This window comes from Phyllostomus discolor, chromosome 4 (genome assembly GCF_004126475.2).
Source record: "Phyllostomus discolor isolate MPI-MPIP mPhyDis1 chromosome 4, mPhyDis1.pri.v3, whole genome shotgun sequence".
In the NCBI taxonomy this organism is placed as follows: Eukaryota; Metazoa; Chordata; class Mammalia; order Chiroptera; family Phyllostomidae; genus Phyllostomus; species Phyllostomus discolor.
The window spans coordinates 31,428,208-31,450,160 of NC_040906.2; the positions used below are offsets into that span (position 1 = coordinate 31,428,208).

At 39.4% G+C, this 21,953-nt stretch overlaps 1 protein-coding gene across 1 annotated transcript in view; it reads left to right on the plus strand.

The window, feature by feature from the left end:
• Positions 1-303: 303 nt before the first annotated feature.
• The window catches only part of RFTN2 (raftlin family member 2), a 62,273-nt gene continuing 40,623 nt past the window's right edge, over positions 304-21,953 (plus strand). The window contains exons 1-3 of the mRNA XM_028509202.2: positions 304-969; positions 15,781-15,964; positions 17,649-17,763. Of these exons, the coding sequence (XP_028365003.1) occupies positions 831-969; positions 15,781-15,964; positions 17,649-17,763 (438 nt within the window). The 5' untranslated portion in view covers positions 304-830. The remainder of the gene's footprint in view (positions 970-15,780; positions 15,965-17,648; positions 17,764-21,953) is intronic.

Below are 21,953 nucleotides of genomic sequence, written 5' to 3' on the forward strand. Positions count from 1 at the left end.
ATTAACATATTTTAATATAGGTTTTTTTCTGTTCGGCAGTATATCATTTTTCCAGCAAAAACAATCTTCATGTTGAAAGAAATCCTGAAAAATGCAACCTAAAGACTGAAGTGTTTGTTGTTTGTTTGTTTTTTTTAACCTTACTTTTCTCCTTTTAGACTCCGGAAAGTTTCCTCATAAAGCTGACTTCCGTTCTGGAAATGATTTTTGTTTCCAACCATGTTGAGAATCCATTTCTTTCATCCCTTTTCTCTCTCTCTCTCTCTCTCTCTCTGCTTCTGCTTTCTTGGTAGTAGCGGGGAGGGAGGAGGGAGTGGACACAGGAAAGAGGGGAAAAGAGAAAACAGAAAAAAAAATTGCATGCCACGGTGTCTGAATATATCCTCTGCTCGTAGATACTTCCATCTGAGTTGCACTTTTGCCTTTTTATTTCTGTTTTTGGACACCTCTTTTATCATCCAGCCAACTGGAATAGACAAAGCACAGTTGGTGCCCTGAGCGACAGAACTCTGGTAGGGGGCTGGCTGTAAATTGACGTGGCATGGAAATTCTCCGCTAAGTTGTAGCAGCTTGCATGTTTCTCCTAAGATCAAGCCCAGCCTCCCGGAGCTGTAGCTTAATCATGATGGGCTCAACGACTGTTCAGAAAAATGGATAGAAAAAGTCTTCAGCTCCTTTCTTTGGACTCAGATGTTTTCTTTTTGAGTATCTATGGTTTAGCTGAAAAAATCAAAGCAGTTAAGTCTATAACTTTGTTTTTGCAGCTTGAACAACAGAATTTGCTGCTCTCCCTCCCCTGTCCTGCAATTTAATTCCTTACAGATTTTGCCATGGGGTGCGGACTTAGAAAGCTAGAAGACCCTGATGATAGCAGCCCTGGAAAAATATTTTCTACGCTGAAGAGACCACAAGTGGAAACAAAGACAGAATTTGCTTACGAATATGTATTGCTGGATTTTACTTTACAAGGTACTTTTTTCTTCTATTTTATTTGTTAAATGAAATGTTTTGAGATAAGAGACTACTAGTATTTTAAGTGTTGGTTTGTGAATTTTTAGAGTGTTCTTCACAATAAGATTGTATAATCAATCTAAAAATAATACTTTGTCTCTTAATTATATATTGAAAGATTTTGTTTTGTTTGCTTCATTTTTTGTAACATGGCTCATATGTACTTCATACAATTAGAAAAACGGCTTTGAAATATTTCTTTCATTTTTAAATCAAATGCTTATTCGTGGAAGGGTACGTGGAAAATGTTTGATTTCCAGGCCAAATAGCCATAGCCTTAATGACAGTTTGTTTTGAAAAAGATCTGAAAGGCACAAGAAGGTAGCATGCAGGAAGTATTGCTTGTATCGTGTGGAAGAGTATTTGCTAAGCCAATTCTGAGGGTTCCAACTATGTTAAATTTTGTGATTGTGTTAGTTGTTTGATATTTTTACCAAGCTAATCTTGAAGTTTGAACATACAGTTAAAAAAAAAAAGGAAAGACAGTCTTCTGTAAGACACTTCCTTTGCTTGGTGCCCTGTCCCTAACAGAGAAACTCCCTGTTCCAGAAAGTTGGAAACACAAATAAACAAGCCCAGATGGCAGCCCTGTGGAAGGAACAGAGGTAGCTCGACTTCACAAATACTTTGCCTCAGTTTTGTTTTTGTTTTTGTTTTTTTTTGAAACTTAAGACTACCATAGAACTGCATAGCTAAAACTGAGTTTTTAAAAAGCAGAGCTGCATTTTTAATAATGGGACACTAAAAATGGAATTGGAGTGTCATGCTTGCTGTTACAATTTCCAGCTACCCATAGTTTAAGTTCCTATTACAAACTTATGCTTTTAATTGTAAAAAGCAACACATTTTATCAGTGAATAGAAAGATTATACTAAGCATATTATCATGTTGGATATTACCTTAGTTTCTTTTCAACTTAAACACAAATTCCCCCTTTTTTTGGTTTGCTCTGTGAACAGTGCATCTTTGTGCAAGAAACAGGAGCAGCCCATTTTTCTTTGTCAAAAACTGAGCTAGCCAGCAAGCAAACTCACTTCCAGGGACACACACAAGGTCTGCACGTGTATATACTTCTAACACACTCCCATTTCCATTTTTATCTAAGGCTAAGGCTACCAAAGGAAAAAGTCTGTATTCTTAATTTTCTTTTTAATTATGAAAGTTAAAAGTCAATTAAGATAATGGTGATCAAAGATGTAGTCAATCACATGACTTTTTTCTATACTTTTTCAAAAACTATTATTTGAGAAAATTTCAGTGATATAAATAAGTCTATGTTTTCTCCGCTGACTGTCCTGGTTGATTGTTTTGTTCGGACTGATTTCTGTGAGTCCATAGGACACAAACACGCACTCTCCTTAAACTCAAAACCTTGTCTATTCATACCCTGTAGGCCAGAGCCATTTTGATCTGCACTTTAAGATTTGCTGCACAATCCCTCATAGGACCATAGGGCTTAAAGTAATGTCACATTTTTTTCTGATTTATTTTCTCCGAACAATGTTAAAAATCTTAAGCAAATGTGTAAAAATGCAGTCATCCTTAAATCAGAAAGATCTACAGCTAAATTTTTTAGAAGTCATTTTGGTTTTTCTATTATCAAAAGTCCTTCTCTCTGTAAAAGAAATATAATTTCTACCTTCCACTCTAGGTGTTTGGGGGAGGTAACAGATTATTGCACTATAAAGCCTAAGTCTGGGCATAATTTGCAAATGTTAACCCACAAAATAGGCATATATTTTAAAGTTACACCTGGTTCCTATTTGGTCCAGGCGCCTCGTCTCCTTATGTCCCTTTTCTCTCCAGTTATTCCACATGTTTTTGTTTTATTTTGTGTCTGTCTTTGCCTCAGAAGCCGAGACTCTGCATCAGCCCAACTCCACAACCACCTTCCTCTCCCATCCCTGACCTCCACCTGCCACTCCAGTGTACAGGGAGTGAGTCAGGGGAGGGTGAACATGCCAGCCCTACATGTAGTGCGGGCGGTCTGTCCTGGGACTCCCGTAAGGAGTGCTGCACAGTGGCACCTCCTGCCTCCCAGAGGCCACTGTGCAGTGAGCAACCTTTCAGGAAACAAAATGGTCTGGTGACAGCTGTGCGTGCTCATGATGAGCCTGTCTCTTACCTCGTCTTCCTCTGTTTTTCCAAACACAGGACACGAGACAGAGAGTAAAGTCCCAGTGGGACAAGAGGAGGAGACTGTGAAATTTCCAGTGCCCTGTTATGGGATCTATAATTATCTTAAACAACTTATTTACTTTGCATTCACTTACATATTCTCTCTCTCTCTCTTTCTCTCTCTCTCATTCTCTCATTCTCCCCCCTTCTCCCACGCTTGTTTCTTTTGGGGGGGATGGGTGCATACTTTCAGGCATTATTTTCATCTGTATGAGCAAAGTAATAACATAGTCATTAAGCATATACGGCGCTGAAGTCAAAGTTCCCAGGTTCCGGATCTAGGCTCTTTCACACACAACTGCGGCAAGTTTGTAAACTTTGCTGTATCTCAGTTTGCTCACCTGTAAACTGGGGGTTCTAATGATGCTTACATAAGAGAGTTATTCTAAGGATTCAGGGAGATAATATAAAATGATCTACTTGAAAAGGTATCTGGCACTTTAGTAAGCACTTAATAAAAAGTTAACTATTATTATACCTCCTGGCTTTATGCCAAGTCTACCAACTGCAATAGTGAGATTTCAGTACATTATTTGCAATAAATTTCTGGTTTAGTCTACATATGTATATTTATCAGAGTATGTGAATATATATAAGTGTATTAAATATCATTTATTAATGAAAAGTTAAATTAACTGCAAATTATCCAAAAGAGTTAATATGCCTTCCTGTACAATCCCAGAAAAAAATTTAAATAATAATAGCCTTAAGGATTTTTAGAACATGTATAGCTTTATGACTAAAAAGAGTTTCTACAGTACTAAAAACCCAACATATGGACAGATGGTAGGTTCCTTATTTGAATTTCTAGTAGAATTATGTAAAATATATCAAGTAAAATTTTGCTGGCTTCTAGATTGCTTCCTTATTACTAGAATAAGAACCTCTCAGTGTCCTTTATCATAATTGTTAACAGCAATAAGTACATATGATGTGTGCATTCTATGGAAGATGCTGATAAGTACGGGAAATACAAAGAAGAATAAGACATAATTTCAGCCCTCAAGTATGTTATATTCTAACTGGTCAAACTGAGCAAGATGGTAAACTGCTCAAGGTCAGGAACTACTATGTCTTAACAACCTTGTATCCCTGTGTCTAGCACAGTGTTTGATACATGACCAGTAGCCAATAAGTGATGTTGAATAAATGGATGAAAAATTGTAATACATGAGGCACGAGGTATCAGGAAAAGGAAAAGTCCATTTTAAATATGATTAGTTATAATTTCAAATTAGGACATTAACTGACCCTTAAGAAAAGTAGGGCTTAGGTAATCAGAAAAAGACTGAGAGATTGAGGCACGTTGAAGGGCTATTGAATAGAGCAGGGAGCTAAGGGAGGTTTTGTAGGCGAGAAGCAGGAAGTAAATGGAAGTAAGTGGAGTAGGGAAAGCTCTGGCTTGTCTGAGGAGTGATTCCCTGATGCTGTGGGGAACAAATAGCTGTAAAGGCATTTGAGGAAGAACTTGCTGGATACAGAGAAGTGTGTTTAGAAGATGCATGTGAGATTGCAATGGGGAGAGATAGTAGGGAGGAGAAAAGTTAGAGGACTGACTGCAATGGCGCAGGCTCATCAAGGAGGACCTGCACACGAGGGGCAGCAATAAGGATGGACTGCAAGGGGTAAATGTAACAGACAGTATGAGGAAGGAACTTAGCCTGTGGCTGGCTGCACATGAAGGGACAGAAAGAATGAGGAATCCGGGATGACTTCCCGGTTCTGAGCCTGAGTAGCAGTGGAAATAATGATGCCTCTTACAGTAGGAGGAACGTCCCCAAAAGAGCCCGCACATGGTGAAAGAGCAATTCCATTACAGGCATGCTGCATTTGAGGTGGTCAGGGAACATCCTGGTAGAAACAGCTACAGATGCCAGGCTGGAAGTGATTTCCAGGAAGAACTGAAATAAAGCCTTAAAAAGAGGGGATGTGGGCAGAACACAAGTGTCTTGGGCTGAGTTGTTAGGCGTATTCAGCCATATTGAGCACAACTGAACAGAATGGCGGAGAACGAATGGATAGCACCAAAAATACAGAGAGAGGGATGGTTCCCAAAACAAGAAGTGGTCAGTAATTTTAAATACTGGACTTTCACAAAGAACGAAGATGCAGCACTGAAGAGAATGCATACAAAAACCAACAAGTGATAAATAAGGGATCAGAAATGAGGGAGGAGAGGAGGGAGGAAGGAATAAAGGCAGAATGAAAGGAAGGAAGGGTCCAGCTAATTTTTTTTATTTCTGTCTGAATTTAATAAGTTCTTGAGCATTTCCTCAAGCAGTAAAAAGATTTTCAAATATAAAGTATTACATAAAACAAATTAATAATAGAAATGACTAAATTTACTCAAGAAGCAACATAATCTTTATCATGGTGCCTAGCCTAAATTCCTAACAGATGAAAAAACTATATAAACAGTTCCTTTTTTTGAAATGGTGATTTTGGTTTATTAATAAATAATAAATCTCATAAATTCAGACTATTATGGAAGAGAAAGATCCTATTCTGAACTGGAAGAGGAGAAAATATCTGATAATTGCATGCAGTTGACCCACTTAAATAGCTATTGATTTTGGGAGAAAAAGCATATACATTTCATTGACAATCTATATTATTTTTTTCCTATGCATATATGCATCTTATGTCTGCTTGGACATATATTCATTGTTTGAACTCACACTTAGTGAGCATATACAAAGCTAAGAGCTAGGCTATGAAGATAAATAGAGCCTAGTCCCTGTGCTCCACAAACTTGCATCCTGAGCATCCTACTGAGAGACCCCAATAAACAAGCCTCCAGTTACAACATGTACACTACGTGCTGTTGTACAAGGTATGAGGGTTATAGAAACAGAAAGAAGAGCACCCCCACCTGTCTAGTAGGATCCAGAAAGACTCCTTTAAGAAAGTGCCACCTCACCTACGATCTAAAGAACGAGTGGGACTTAGACAAATGTTTGTATCCAGAATATATAAAATATAAGTGCAAATGAATCAGTAACAAAAAGACAATGCCATAGAAAAATAGACAGGAAACTTGGACAGACAGTTCACAAAATAGAAAATACAAATGGTCAACAGACACATGAAACTTTACTCAACCTTGTTAATAGTCAGAAAAATGCATGTTAAAACTACCGTGAGACACCACCATAAATCACTCAAAAATGGCTAAAATTTAAAAAGACTGCTAACAACAGTTGTTGGTAAATTGGCACAATCATGCCAAAAAAATTCTTGGCATTATCTCGTTAGTTGGACATATACCCAGCAGAAGTGTGGGCACATGTTCACCATGAAGCACATGGAAGAATGTTCATAGAAGCATCATTTGTAATAACCCAAAAATGTGAACAGCTCAGGTATCCAAGAACAAGAGACAGGAAAGATGAACTGTGGTGTACTCACACAATGGATCACTACCCTGAAGAAGTCAGCAAACTGTGTCTGCTAAGGGCCGGATAGTAAGTCTTTTAGGCTTTGCAAGCCATGGGGTCTTCGTCACAACTGCCCAGCTCGGCTGTTGTCGTGCTGGCATAGCATAGATGACCAAACAGGCCACAGGCAGTGCTTTGCTGTCCTCTACTGTGGTGCAATGAAAACGAACGCTGTAACTACTCAAGCTACCCCAGATGAATCTCCTAAACATAATGTCAAGTGGAAGAAGACACACTAAAGTACATACTGTATGATTCCATCTATGTAAAGCTCAAAAAATCAGCAAAACTGAATGGTACTGTTTAAAGTTGTACACTTGGATGGTGAACTATAAAGAAGAATAAGGAGGTGATGACCATGAGTGTTCAAGCAGCACAGAGAGTCAGAGAGGGGTTGTTACTAGAAAGATTGAAGTGGAGAGCTTCTGGAGTGTCCTCCATCTTCTGATTTTGTAATGGGTGGTGGTTGCCCAAGTACTGGCAGGCTTTTTTTTAAAGATTTTATTTATTTATTTTTAGAATGAAGGGAAGGGAAGGAGAAAGAGAGGGAGAGAAACATCAAAGTGTGGTTGCCTCTCACCCTCCCCCTACCAGGGACCTGGCCCACAACCAAGGCATGTGCCCTGACTGGGAAATGAACTGGTGATTCTTTGGTTCACAGACCAGCACTCAATCCACTGAGCCACACCAGCTAGGGCCCAAGTGTTAGCAATTTTAAGTATGTTTTGTGCATTTTTGTATGTCATATTTCTACTCCCACCCAAATATATTATAAAGGTTAAAAAAGGACTGAGTAGAAAGTAGGGGTGAGAGCAAACAAGGCTGAAAGACAAGATGTACAGACCCAGAAATAAGAGAAAATGTTAGGGTCTGTCCAGGAACTCCGAATAAAGCAGAATGGATGCAGGGGTAGCACACAAAGGAGGCAGCAGTGAGACATAAGGCCGCAGGAGTTTGAAAGGGTCATAATTGGATCTTCCTTAAACTACATAGTTTGATAGAGTATTTTAAGTACTCTATCATAGCGTATTTTAAAACTATTACTTCAATTAAATATATTAATAAGTGACTAAAAAATGGCAGCTTTCATTAAAAATATAAAAGATTACACATTTGCATGTTGTTTGTATAGTGGTTTATATTTCTAAGTAATTTAAAACATCTTGGTAAGGAAGCCAGGTACTCCTTTATTTTAAGATTTTATTTATTTAATTTTAGAGATGGGGGTGGGGGAAGGACAAAGAGAGGGAAAGAAACATTGACGTGAGAGAGAAGCATCTATCGGTCACTTCTTGTCTGCACCCTGATCAAGGACTGACCCTGCTGCCCAGGTATGTGCCCTGACCAGGAATCAAACTGGCTGCCCTTCCTTTGTAGGATGATGCCCAACTAACTGAGGCACACTGGTCAGGGCCACATACTCCTTTTAACACCAATATATTAATTGCTTAACAATTTTTTGAAGTCCATAAGCTTTAGCTCAGCCCATGTCTGACTTTTCACAGATTCTGAATTAACATGATGCAAATCAATGAAGTTTTACTCTCCTGTAGGTGCTAGCATGTCCGTAGACCTGGGCACTGGCTCTGGAGTCATTTTGTCCGGTTCAATTATAGTCTTACCACGTAGCAGCAGTTTGGGCAACTTATCAAATCTCTCTCTTCCTGAGTTTCCTCATCTGAGAATAATCATATCTACCTTGAGAAGTGCTGTAAGGATTAATTAAGATCAGACCTGTATAACCATAATTACTGTATTGCAGAGTCAGCAATAAACCTTTGAAAATTGCAAAAAAAAAAAAAAAAAAGGATTAGGCAAATAAAGCATTTTGCATAGTGCCTGGTGAAAAATACGTACTTGGTATGTGTCACTTCTTATGTTTACTATAACTGTGAGATAGAATATAGAAATTGACAGTCTGTTTGTTCCCTTTTGAAAATATGGTAAATTACTTGTCAGTTTCTGCACATTGTATTTTTTAGCTGAGGAAAAAATGTTTCATAGTATTTCAAAAATACATACTAATGTTCAGAAGTAAATTGGTGGAAAGAACATATATATCTTGGACTATTTTCATAGTTACATCACCATAGCAAAGCTTTTGGCATTCAACAAGTTCTTGCTTTATACTGGAATGTGACTTTTACTGTTTTCAAAAGTTGGTCTTTGTCTCTGAAAACTTTAAGCAAAGGAACATTTAAAAGTCTGTTGATTATTTTATTTTAGAAACTCTAAGGATAAATGATAGATTGTTGCTTAACCTTCAGCATGTTTCCATTTTAATCATAGAAATCCACTTTGCGTCTATACAGTTTTCAAAGCAAATCACAAAATGCTTTCTTTCATCAGTTCTTCACAACAGGCCTGTAAGGTATAACAAAGTTTTTACAAACCATGTAGCATTTATTTAACAATAACTAACCACACCCATTAGTGCTATAAACAACACCACTTGTTCCTTCTCCCAAAGAACTGAGGAAGAACTGATGGTGGGAAGCTAAAAGTAAGACGGTCTGCAGCTGCTGCCAACCTCTGGTGCTATTCAAATTCTAGCCAAAACAACCGCCACCTTCTCCGTAGCTTCCTGTGTTTAAAAAGAAATACAGCCTCTGATATCACTGCCCCAGTGTAAGGACATCAAACCAGAGGCTTGGCTTGCAACACTGAGCCTATGATGGAGACATAATTATTCACTTTGCTGAGCACTGATGAAAATCCCTCCGTTTATGTGCATAGCTTGCCCCTTCCTCACATCTCTAAGCTGAATCAGCCTTCCTGTCTCATTTCAGCACAGTTTAGAACATTATCAAGAATCAAAGGAATTATCCCTGGCTGGTGTGGCTCACTGGATTAGTGCCAGCCTGCAAACCAAGAGGTCACTGGTTCAATCCTGAGTCAGGACACATGCCTGAGTTGTGGGCCAGGTCCCTAGTAGGGGACATGTGAGAGGCAACTGACAATGTTTCTCTTCCTCTCTTTCTCCCTCCCTTCCCCTCTCTCTAAAAATAAATAAATAAAATCTTTTTAAAAATAAAAAAGAATCAAGGTAATTACATGGAGGAAAGTTCTCTACAGAATTCCCAGCTTATTTTTCCTCTTCTTGCTCCTGGGTTTAATTTTGCTGACTGATGCTAGCGTGTTTAAAGCCAAGTCCCAGTGTAGAACAATTTGTTAAGGGAGTGAGCCGGAGCCCTCCTGTTACCATCCTCCTCCTGTCCCCACTAATGAGGAAAGTTTGGGTGCCTTTTCCGTGTCCTAGGATGCTGAACACTGTCTGAGTTTGGTCTAGGAGGCCTGGCCGAGACCTGGGAAGGCTCTGATATGCAAAATCCCAGAGGTGACCCAGAGTGGGAGTCACAAACCTACAAGACATGGGCCACATTTTAGCCATCAGACAGGTCTCACTTGGTGTGTACAGTGTCAAAATACTTGAATTAACTGTCACTTTTAAAAGTGGAAAGATATTACATAAGAATCTGGATTTAGGGGGGTTATGAAAATTCTAAGATCAATAACACCAGGACCACATGCCCAGGAGGCAGCACACAGCTGGGGCTGCTACACTCTTTGAGTGAAGTTTTGAGAATTCCCTGGGTCCCACAGCTTCATCCAGCACAGCTTCTTTCCTTTATCAGCCGGGTATCTTCAGGCCTTTGAGTCCATGACTCCGTGTGGTAGATCAGTGCAAGTTAAGGACACCTGATGTGGAGTGAGAGCTGGGGACTCCTAATCTGCAGTGTGAGTGGGGGACCTGAGATTCAGAGCACGAGTGGGGACCTCTAATCTAGGATGTGAGTTAGGGGTCTTGACTAGAGTTCTACAGGTTGGGAGCCAGGCCATGGTTTTGGAATAAACCCAGATCTCCTTCTTCATGGAGGTTTTCTAAACCAGCAATGACTTATCTCTGAGGACAGCTTCATTTGAAATGATCTTTTTCAGAGCTGGGCCTCCAGCAGACAGGAACATCTGTGACATTCGAGTGTTACTTTGTGTCAAGCCCTGGCCTTCTGTTTTACAGTCACTACCAGAGCAACCCTGTGAAGTTAATACAACTATTCATCCACACCTCAGAGGGCTACAACCTTGTTTCAGATGGCAGGCCTAGTAAGTGGGGCATAACCAGTATTTGAATCCAGGCGGGTTGAACCCAGGCCCAATGCTCTTAGTGAGAATAGTGTGTTTCCTCTCTAAACAGAGGAGGACCTCATCCAACAAAGCATGCCGGATACTTTCTGAGAACAAATATCAATTTACTTAATCTTCCTAACGATACTCTAAGGTGTGTTCTATTATTATTCTCACTTTGCAGAGGAAGAAACTGAGGCACATGAATGCAAAAGTACCTTGCCAGGCTAGCCAGTGGCAGAGCTGGGCTTCGGAGCCAGACAGTCTGGTCCTAGAGTCAATTCTCTAAACCCCTGCTCCATGAGCACCCCGGAGCTCTGTTAATCGAATATGTAAATGCCATGCCCAGTTTTTCATTCAGTCAGTTTTTTAACAAGGAGTTCTCAAGCATTTTCCATAATCGTCACGACCATGCTGAGTGCTGTTTATCAAAAGACACAGACCTCCCCATAGGAAGGCATTCCTACCTGAGAGAGTTAAGTAATCAACACAGAGCCCTGGGCCCCAACAAACATGGTCTTTACATACGTTTGTTATGATGTGCTCACTAGTGCTCATGTAGTTTCCTTCTCCCTCTACACACTGTCCGGCCTTCTCAGTCTGTAACCCTCCTGAAACTCCCTGTGTGTGCACGTGTGTGTTTCATGCATTAACATTTCTTGTGCATTGAGTTTCAAGAAATAACCTTCCTTTATTGAGAAGACAAGAGGATGTGGATTAGACAGAAAAGCTGGATGTATTCCATTGACAAGACATTTCTCTGACATCTCCAGAGAGTGAGCTGTTCCTTAGAAGTGCATTCTCTACCCAAACAGGGACTTTTTTAAGCACCAATGTTTTTCTGCTATAGCCATCTCGTTGTGGTTGTTTTTAACATGTTAAATAACTCTGCCTTTGAAAGCCGTGCTCTGAGACACTACAGTGGAGGAAATGACTTTCATTATCGCCAATTTGGGCCAATGAAGGGTGGTAAGCCCTTTAAGTGACCGCAGACTGTAAAGTTTTTAGAGTTCTTTTATCTAGTTTATAATTCATTTTATCCCTTCTAATGTCACCTGTCCCCTTTGCTACTATCATTATGTCCCTGATACTTCAAATCCAGTGGGTCTCCAAACCTCCACCCAATGACTCAGCATTGGACATGAGATGTTCTTAAGTTGTACACACAGACACAGAATTAAATAACATTGAATCACGTAGACAGGAAGTTGTGTGCTATTTATTCTTTTTAAGGTTTCCAATCAGTTTAGAGTTAATGTCTTTAACATGTCTCTAATAATTAATTTTCCTTTTCAACAAAGGGCACACCTAGGCTCAGAGTCATTGGCAAATAACGGTGTAGTTAGAATCTAATAAGTGTTTTCTTTCATCATATTTACTTATTTGGTTGCTGATTCTATTATTATGGTTATATGAGAGATCAATTCTTTTTAAAATAAATTTCAGTTTATTACCAATGCACCAATTAAACTATGACTTCCTATTTTCTTATCACTTAGCAATTTCGTTTTGACCATTTTGATCATCTTTACCTTTCTAAGTGTACAGTGCGGTGGCACTAAGTACATGTGCACCGGTGTACAGCTGTCACCTCTGTCTCCAGATAACATATTATCCTTAATGAGGGAGGCAGGCAGATTATAGAACTGAAACAGTCCAATCCAGTTGACTGTTGAACAATGCAGTGGTTAGGGGCGATGACCCACACACACACGCAATTGGAAAAAAACTTTTGACTCCCCAAAAATGTAACTACTAATAACCTACTATTTACCAGAAGCCTTACCAGTAGCACAGTCGATTAACACTTATTTTGTACATTACAGGCACTACACACTGTATCCTCACAACAAAGTAAGCTAGAGAAAGCATCATAAGGAAGAGGAAAAGGCACACATAGGTGGGCCCATGCAGTTCTCGCTTTTGTTGTTCAAGGTCAGCTGTCATATTTCTAACTGCTGAGCATCTGGTGAAAACACAGAATAATTGAAATATTTTCAAATGCCTATGTTTAATAACAACTGAAGGGCCTCTTTGAACACATTAAAGGCCTTCTCAGTGCTGGCTGCCACATGCCCCTCTCTGGGAAAGTGCCCGAATCCGGAGAGCAGACGGAGCACTCAGCGTCCTGAAGAGCTCTGAACCCTCACCCTGGGCTCCAGGAGAGGCCGCTTTCCCCAACCCTGAGCTCTTGATTTCTGGGGTTTCCTCCTAAGCAATGCTGCCACAGTAGACTAGGTGAGACAATACAAGATCTAACAGCAACCCCAAACCAGTCAGCGAGAGAAGGAGGCTGGGCAGGATCCAGGAGCTCTCCCAGACCCGCAGGCTCATCCCTTGTCTGGGGTGCCGTCCTCTCCCGAACTTCCCTCCAGATTTCTCTCCGAGATGGAGCTAATTACACCCAGTGTAGCTCCCTCTCTCATTACCTTTTACCTCATTTGCAATGTGGTTTTTTTCTTTTATCGTAATGTTGTTCACTTGAGGAACATAAAGTGGGACCTTGAAACTAGAGCCTTCTGAAGTGAGTATGAACTTAAACTCTGCCTGGTCGGATTCTCTCTGGGTTCTTGACCATCTTCGCTTTTATGGTGATCGAGAGAACAGTTCCCCAGCACTGCCTGGGCGCTCCTTCCCTGCTGCGCCTCTCTCCTCTACCATCTAGATAACCCACACAACTGTTCTGAATTAGCTGACCTCACCTTTTTTACATGTATTCCCACAAGCTAACCTTGATGGCTTTCCCTCCTTTCTGCAATAATTTCATCCCTTAGTTCCCTTTGTGAATAGTATTTCCAACCTAACATAATGACCTGGGGAAATGGTAGGCATAGAAAGAGAAGTAAGGTGGGTTCCTTGCCCTAAGGAATTCTCAGTCAGATAGCAGGGACAAACATGTGAACAAGTGAGTATCCTACAGCCTGGTAAGGGAAGCAGTAGAATAAAGTGCAGCACAGAGGAATAACTAACTCCGGCTTGGGGAGCAGGGAAGGGCATGGAGGCCTGGTGTCACGAAGCGAGCTGCCAGCCTCAGGCACACCCGTGGTTCCCACCACCTGCCGAGGCAGGACATGCTACAAAGAGGACGACGAGAGTGAAGGCTGAAAGGCAGGCAGAGCCCAGGCTGTGGAGGCCCTTTCGTGTCACGCTGAAGCATCTCCACTCTCTACAACAAGCCCTGCGACTCATTAAAAACTGAAATTCTCTTTAAAACTTTGTAGGATTAGTATATAGTTCTAAAAATAAGTTTAGGTTGTGTTTGAGTCCTAGTCTTAACAGTTTATTCTATTTTATAGTTATTCAGTTCCTTTGTTTGGGAATCAGCATCGGCTGATAAAAATACTGAAAAATGGGAAAACCAAATGACTCACAGAGTGATTGCCACACACCAGGCCCAACTGGGTCGTTTTACAATGAAACCCAGCTGTTTCTTCAAAGTCCAGGATTGTCCTTTGTTTTTATTCCTATTCATAATGATAAAGAAAATATTTTATGAATAGATTAGTTTAAATCCAAAGGAGGATGAAAATTTGAGGAAATCGAGTCATCCTGGTTTATATAACTTTTCTATTGAGTGCTATACTTCGGTCTGAGGAGTTGGCATGAACACCCACCAATGGTGGCCTTGTGCTCCATCACATGGTTGTTCATGTAAGGGGTTGGGGGGGCTTTCTCTGACCCTTCCTCCTTGTCTGCTTCTGAACCTCCTCCCCGGGTTCAGGCCACTAGCTGCAGCTCCCTGCTCAATGCCACTGACTACACTGACAGACGGCCAAGAACCAGCACCACCTGTACCTGGAATTAATTTCATAATGTTTTGTTACTCAAGAGATACTCAAACTGCGGGTCTACTTCTAGATATTAATTCTTGATTGTTTTCCAGAAAATGAGAAAGTTGTTTTCTCATTTGTTACAGAAAGTGTTTTCTAAATTAATACAGCTGGAACACTAGAATCATTTTCCCAAGTAATACACCCTTTCCCCTTTACTAAAAACTGTACAGATTGCACTATTTTTTATTGTATTTATTTATTTTTAGAGAGAGAGCAAGGGAAGAAAAAAGAGAGGGAGAGAAATCTATGCAAGATCCTGATCAGCTGCCTCTCACACACCTCTAACTGGGGACCTGGCCTGCAGCCCAGGCATGTGCCCTGACCAGGAAGCGAACCTGCGACCTTCCAGGGCGCAGGCCGGTGCTCAGTCCACTGAGCCACTCCAGCCAGGACCAGATTGTACTATTTGATAGTTTCTACAGATTTATCCTATTTCAAAAGGATGGTTGAGTTGCATATCAACTTTACATTTAAATTTCCTATGCATTTAGAATTCTTACTTTTTCAAAAGAACTTCTGGATACCTTTACTTTTTAATTCCTTTACTCAAACTTAAAAGCCATATGAAATTGTATTTTTAGCTTCCCAGAGAAACTTAAAACACGGTGGCTTAGAAATGTAATTGGAAATGACAATTCTTACTTAACAAATACCATTTCTTCCATTTTTAATTTTAGATTTGTATTAAGTTTATTCTTAAGGAATTATGCATCTCATTCCAAATCATAAAAACAACTAGCTCCTCAACGTAATACTGTTTTTCTTGTGTATGTCTTCAGTATCTATTAATGGAAACATAGTCAAATGAAATCCTAAGAAATAAAGCGGTCTTAATTGAAAAATATGTGTATAGTCTACAGCCATACCACCCTAAATGCACCTGATCTCGTCTGAAAATATGTGTATAAAGCATTATATTTTTACTTTAAGACATATTGGTAGTATTATATATCTATGAGCTCATAAAGTTACTGTTGCTTTTTTCTTATTTTAAATATATAAACTTTATTATATTTTTCCATTTGTTGCTCTTTTCTGAAATTAATTTAGAAAATATATAATTCATGTTATTGTAACTTTATTTGAAGATTAAATCATATAGCATGTCTCCTACTCAGTATTATCACACATAGATAGAAATAATGTATAATTCAACAACTGCATGTGCAAATTTCTCTTTGCGTTTAATATTTCAGCTTCACCAAATTCAGAAGTCATCAAGATAAATTCAATTCCAGACATAGTAACAAAAGTGGAAGATTACTATCTTAAAGGATATATAGTTGGGGCTATTCATCCTGTCATACAACCTGTGCGGCAGAGAAGGCACCTACCTGCAAGTTACCTGTACAGGGCGGTGCTGTCCCGCTTGAAATTAAGGTAAGCCTGCTGCTCAAGGAAACAGACTCAGAAGCTGTTGGGAATGGCAGTTTTCTTTGGCTAAAAGAACAGAAAGTTTGAACAAAGTGGTGGAAGTAAAGGATAAGTTGTGGGGGTGGGGAGTTGAACCGCATTGGAGGAAGGACATTAGTGTTTCCTCACTGGTTTTAGCCCCTTGCAAACAAACTGGCCAGAAGTGAGGATGTCAGTTAGCAAGGGGCAGCTTCAGCAGGCATGGGAGCAGCAGGAAGCTACACGGCCCACCCCAGGCTCAAAGAGCCCTGGTGCCGGCCCATGAAGTCCACTTGCTCTGAGAGAGCGTTTCTCTGAACTGCCCCATATTGTCTAACTGATAGCAACAACATTAAGTATCTTCTACAACTCTTACTTCAGAAAGGCCTACATGCCAAGTTCTCACAAATTAGATGGACTGCTTATCCAATTATCAGTTTTTTCCAAAAATATAGGATGTAAAAGCCACCTGTTTTCCTTTACTTTTTAAAACTTTTAAAAATAGCTACTTTCCCAAACAATACTGTAACCCTTTTCCAGCTTAGCTTGTAAGTTCGATAGATTTCAAATACTGCTGCTCCTTCCAATGAAGAGTGAAAAGAACCAGACCGATTTTCTTTGATTAACACATTGCACTTTTTTAAAGCAATTCTTCAACTATATCAAAACCATCGCAAAGACCAGGGTAGAAACTGTGTTTTCCCTTTATGGCAATGGTCTAATAGTCAACCACTTTAACTATGAAAGGGCAACACCTAGAAGAAAAAATGACATAAGAAATAAAAGGAAACAGGAAAACTGAAGAAAAAAACATTTTAAAAAAATTCTAGGTGTGCTTTGAAGGAATACCGTCTGCTACTGAGTGGCGGCCTACTTACCCGTGTCGGAGAGGGCATGTGCCGGCCTCAGCCCTCACCGCGATGCGCAGCCTCCTGAGATGTCTGCTAGTTCAAGCATTCCTAAATACACACGCCGTTTTATCACACAGCAGTAACATTTATTTCCTAATTACAGACTTTATATACGCTATGTAGACATTTTTCTCTTTTAGCATTACTTAAAATAGACTTAGCAGTGCCCTGACAAGGCTGAGTAAGAATAAGTAAGGGGTAAAGATCAGAAAAGAAGAAAAAAGAAAAACACAGGACAGTATTTACCTGCATTTGAATAAGATTTTTACTTGTGCATTTGTACAATAATGAAGTAAATAGTAATCTAAAGTTATTTCTCATAATTTTCATTAAAACAACAGATGTGAAATTTTCTTCCAGTTTAAACTAGAAATTAAATTAGGAGATTTAAATTAAGAAATTTTGATGTTGATTGGTTTGAGGGGGAAGAAACATCAATTTGTTGCTGCACTTATTCATGCGTTCATCGGCTGATTCTCGTGCACACCTTAACTGGGGGTGGGACCCGCATCCTTGGCGTTCTAACCAACACTCTAACCAACTGAGCTACCAAGCCAGCGTTAAATTAAGAAAATTTAAATTAATAAAAGTTACTGTGTTTTTCTAGTATTTTTGTATAAGAAGACAACCATTAGGCTTGAAATAACAACAACAAATTGATCACTTGACCTTATTTGTGAGTTGCTCACTCATTTTCATATGAGCATATTAGTTTAAAATCAGCACTTCGCTTCCTACTATGAACACGTTCTCTGTTACAGCCCGAAGCCTTCAGCAGCACCCAGTGGACAAAGACGCCCACGACTTGTGATTGAGGAATGTCCTCTAACTTACGAGACACAAACAAATGACGTAGCAAAAGAACTGATAGAAAAGGTACTAAATAGATACATTTTTTCCATGGGATATTGAGAAATGTTTGGTATTTCTTCTTTGTTTCCTTTCTTGCTTTAAAAAGAACAAGGAAATAATAGGTGACATTCTACCAGAGTTTAAAACACACTGACGTACGTAGAGCAGATCATGCAGAGCTGAAAAACAAAAATACTGGCCAATGAAACAGAGTGGAAACGCCAGAAATAAATTTATACACATGGAAGTTTTATAACAAACCTGATGAAATAAAAGAGGGGAGCAACCTCTTTTATTAATAATAAGCGCCTCTGGAAAAGTGGGCAGTTGTTCTGTAGGAAATACATGGCACACATTTCAAATGAGATGAAGAGATAATTTTTAAGTACAAAAATATCTAAGAGAAAATGAGAGAGTAGGCATAGCATGAATACTTAATTATAAATGGATTGAGAAGTTTGGGGTTAGTATATAAATATGACACATGCTAGTAAAATTAAGCTTTAAAAGAAAAGAATTCAGAGGGAAATCTGCAACAAAAGTGTCCTATGGGAATTAGTTTCAGAATATATATGAAATAAATACTTATGCATCAAAGTGGTGTCCAGCCTTGAATGGACAGACAGACTCCATGAACAGTGAATACAGAAGGAAACACAAAGAGTAGACATTTGGCAAAAGGTCCAACCTAACTGATAATTTTTAATGTAAATTAAAAAACTGAGAATTAATACCTCACCAGTATTACCTGAGAAATTGAATTGAAAGTATTAAATCCAGTGTTGGAAGAGGTGTAGGAAAAAATCTCATATTGCAACTGACATGGTAATAAATTAGTACAGTGTTCCTAAATATAAATTTAGTAATAAAAATTATAAATCCCATTATAATTCATGACTCAGTAATTTCCTCTTTAGAAATCTATTCGAAGAAATTAATTGAGAGGGTAAAAAGTCATTTCTGTGCAAAGATATTTTAATCAATAGTGGATAAGGGGCCAAATCCTCAACAACTGGAAAACTGAGAAGGAGGCAGTGGTATATCAATACAGTGGAATATTTTATGGTTATTAAACATGACAACTACATTGACAATTGGTCCATGCAATATAAACTGATGGAAACTTAATACTTTGCACAGGGAAGGTTAAATGGTGACAGACGGGGACTTGACTTGGGGGGTGAACACACAGCACAGTGCACGGGTGAGGTGCTGTGGAAAGAGGAAATTTTGTGCGTCTGTCAAGAGAACATTTTGTATTTATAAGTATTCTCAACTGATAGAATGTCATGGTGAAAGTTTTCTTTTTTTACTTGCACTGACATATTTCTAAGGTTTTAGCTTTTATTCAAATGAATACAACCACAAACCTAAGGCATCTCCTTTCAAGTTAAGACACTGTGGGACTTGTTCTCTGTTGGCCAGTTTTAGTTGCTAATACTTCCCATTTTGGCATAAAGTCTCCATTGAGTAAGGGTTTTCAGGAGCGGTCTTTGAGACTAGATTTTTATAAACAAGGTACACATATTGTTTACTACTACTATTCTGGGAAACTCTGATTTTTTTTTTTCTGGGAATAAATCCACTTCAGAAAATTTCTTTTGAAAACAAAAATGTAACTACTAATTTAGTCTTACTAGATCACCATCAGAGCTCTTGTTTTGCACTTGACTTCCTGGAGACAGTTAAAAATCTATTTAAACAGGAAAGTACTGTTATTTCAGCAATTAGAGTAATGGGGTTATTTCATAAAGAGAAAAGCTTCAGGAAACATAGCACATGAAATATTTGAACACTGCCCTGTGTATAGCAAGAGCAACAGATGAATGCCAAGTGTTATTTTTGAACAGCTGCCTGATATAAAGAGTTGATTGTTGAACAGCCGCATTTTAAGACATTTTAACATTATATCAATGTTTGCTCTATTTTTAAAATCAGGTTTACAAGTGTTTTTTCCAGGATTTTTAAATAACAATAACATTGGAAAATATCAGTCTTCCAACTTAAAAAATGGAAAAGACTAACTAATATAGTCTATTTGTTACAGACTTTTCCAGATAAAACTTTCTAGTAATAGTAAAAGGCTTCTACACTGTTTCACCCAAATCAACTAATGACACCTAGGGAAAGCACTGGCAGTAAATTTGTTTCCACCTGCAGAACTCCATTAAAGATCTCTTCCTTACCACCTCCCTCTCCTCTCCCAGGACACTAGATGTACAGGACAATTTGTGGTTACTGTTAAGCCTTCATACATTGTTACAATGTCAGTATGCTAACTTCGGGGATAAATAAATGACATTGTGTCAGCATAGTCCTTTGTCCCAGCTCACGCGCCCACACTCTCTGTCCTCAGAAGTCTTCTCTTCATCAGTGCAAGTGAGGTTACGGTCTCCCCTTTCATTGGTCGTCGCTCTCTGGTTTTGCCCTCCCCCCTCCTGGCCTGTTTCACTCCATTTCATTTCTGACTACAGATGTTTACATATGCAACCTCCATCATAACTTATTCTTCCCCTCCCAGGAAACACTTAAAACAGTAACCATGTAAAAGATAGTGTTCTTTCTTCATTTTAACTTAACAAGTACTTATAGGGCACCTACATGCACAAAATATTACAATACAAAGATGAATAAGACAGAGTCCTGCCCTCAAAATAACACGGGCAGGGAAGGAAGACATGGCACCACTAGAATAAAGAAATGAAGAAAAGCAGAGACAAGGAACAGTGCTGTGCATGAAAATAACCACTCTTAATGTCCGAAATCATTTCATTGGAATTAGGCCACGTGCTTCTGAATCCTATTCTGTGACCAGCAGGATTGACTCTAATCGTGTTGATTGGGCCCAGACAGGTGACAGTGGCACCAGGATATAAGCAGGTTAGGAAGCTTCCTGAGAGGGGCAGTATGAACAGGGTTTATGCATTGTACACACACACTTCTCAAGAATTTATCTTTTAACATTTTTCTGTACCCACATCAAACAAACAATGAATTGCCAGATGTTAGTTTTGAATGACTGTATATTTTTTTTGCTTTTAGATTAACATCTCTTTTTTGATTAATGAAGATGTATTTCAGGGGGGAGAATTCTAAATCTTGATAGGGACAGAAGCATAGGATAGCTCACTTTCTCACACAACCACAGCAAAAATTACAACTAAACTACAAAACGACTATCACCCAGAAAACCAGGCTGTAAGGAAGTCCAACAACCAAGGAATTAAAGAAGTCACATTCACTCAGATGGCAGGAGGGGTGGAGATGTGGAGATGTAGAACAGGCAGTGCCACACCCATGTGTAGTGAATAAATATTGGGAGGGTTATCTCAGAAGCAAGGGATTCCAGCCCCACACCAGGCCCCCCAGCCCTAGGTTCCAGTGCCAGGAAGATAAGTCTCCATAACTTCTGGCTATAAAAAACAGTGGGTGTTGGGGCAGCAGAAGAAACTGTGGGATTCTCAGGCATCTCCTCTTAAAGAGTCCACAATGGACTTAGGACTTACACAGACTCATTCCCCCTGGGCTCCAGCACCAGGGCAGCAGCTGGAAGGGCATCAATGGCATACAGGGAGAAACTAAGGTATCTGGCAGCAGGGTGAATGCCAGGGGACAGCTCCCTCCCAGACACAACTCCAAAGACTAGGCATCAGCCACTGTCCCTTTTCTGAGCCCTCTCACATGCAGAGCCACATTGGAGTAACACCATATCTGAGACGCCATCAACCTGGTTCACACGGGTTGCTCGGCCAAGGCAATTACATAAGGCTCTGCCCCATCCAACTTAGGTGCACTTTTCTACATTACTCCATGCTACTAAGACAGGAAGTCAAAGCAGCCCTCCCTAATACACAGAAACAAACACAGGGAGGCTGTCAAAATGAGGTAACCAAGAACTATGGCCTAAATGAAAGAACAGAACAGAACTCCAGAAAAAGAACTAAACAAAATGGAGATCAGCAATCTATCAGATGCAGAGTTCAAAACACTGGTTATTAGGATGCTCAAGCAACTCAGTGGGTACTTCAACAGCATAAAAAAGACCAAGGCAGAAACAAAGGTTACACTAAATGAAATAAAGAAAAAATTATAGGGAATAAACAATGAAGTGATGAAGCCAAGAATCAAATCAATGATGTGGAACACGAGGAAGAAAAAAATTCAATCAGAACAGCAAGAAGAAAAAAGAATCCAAAAAAATGAGGATAGGATAA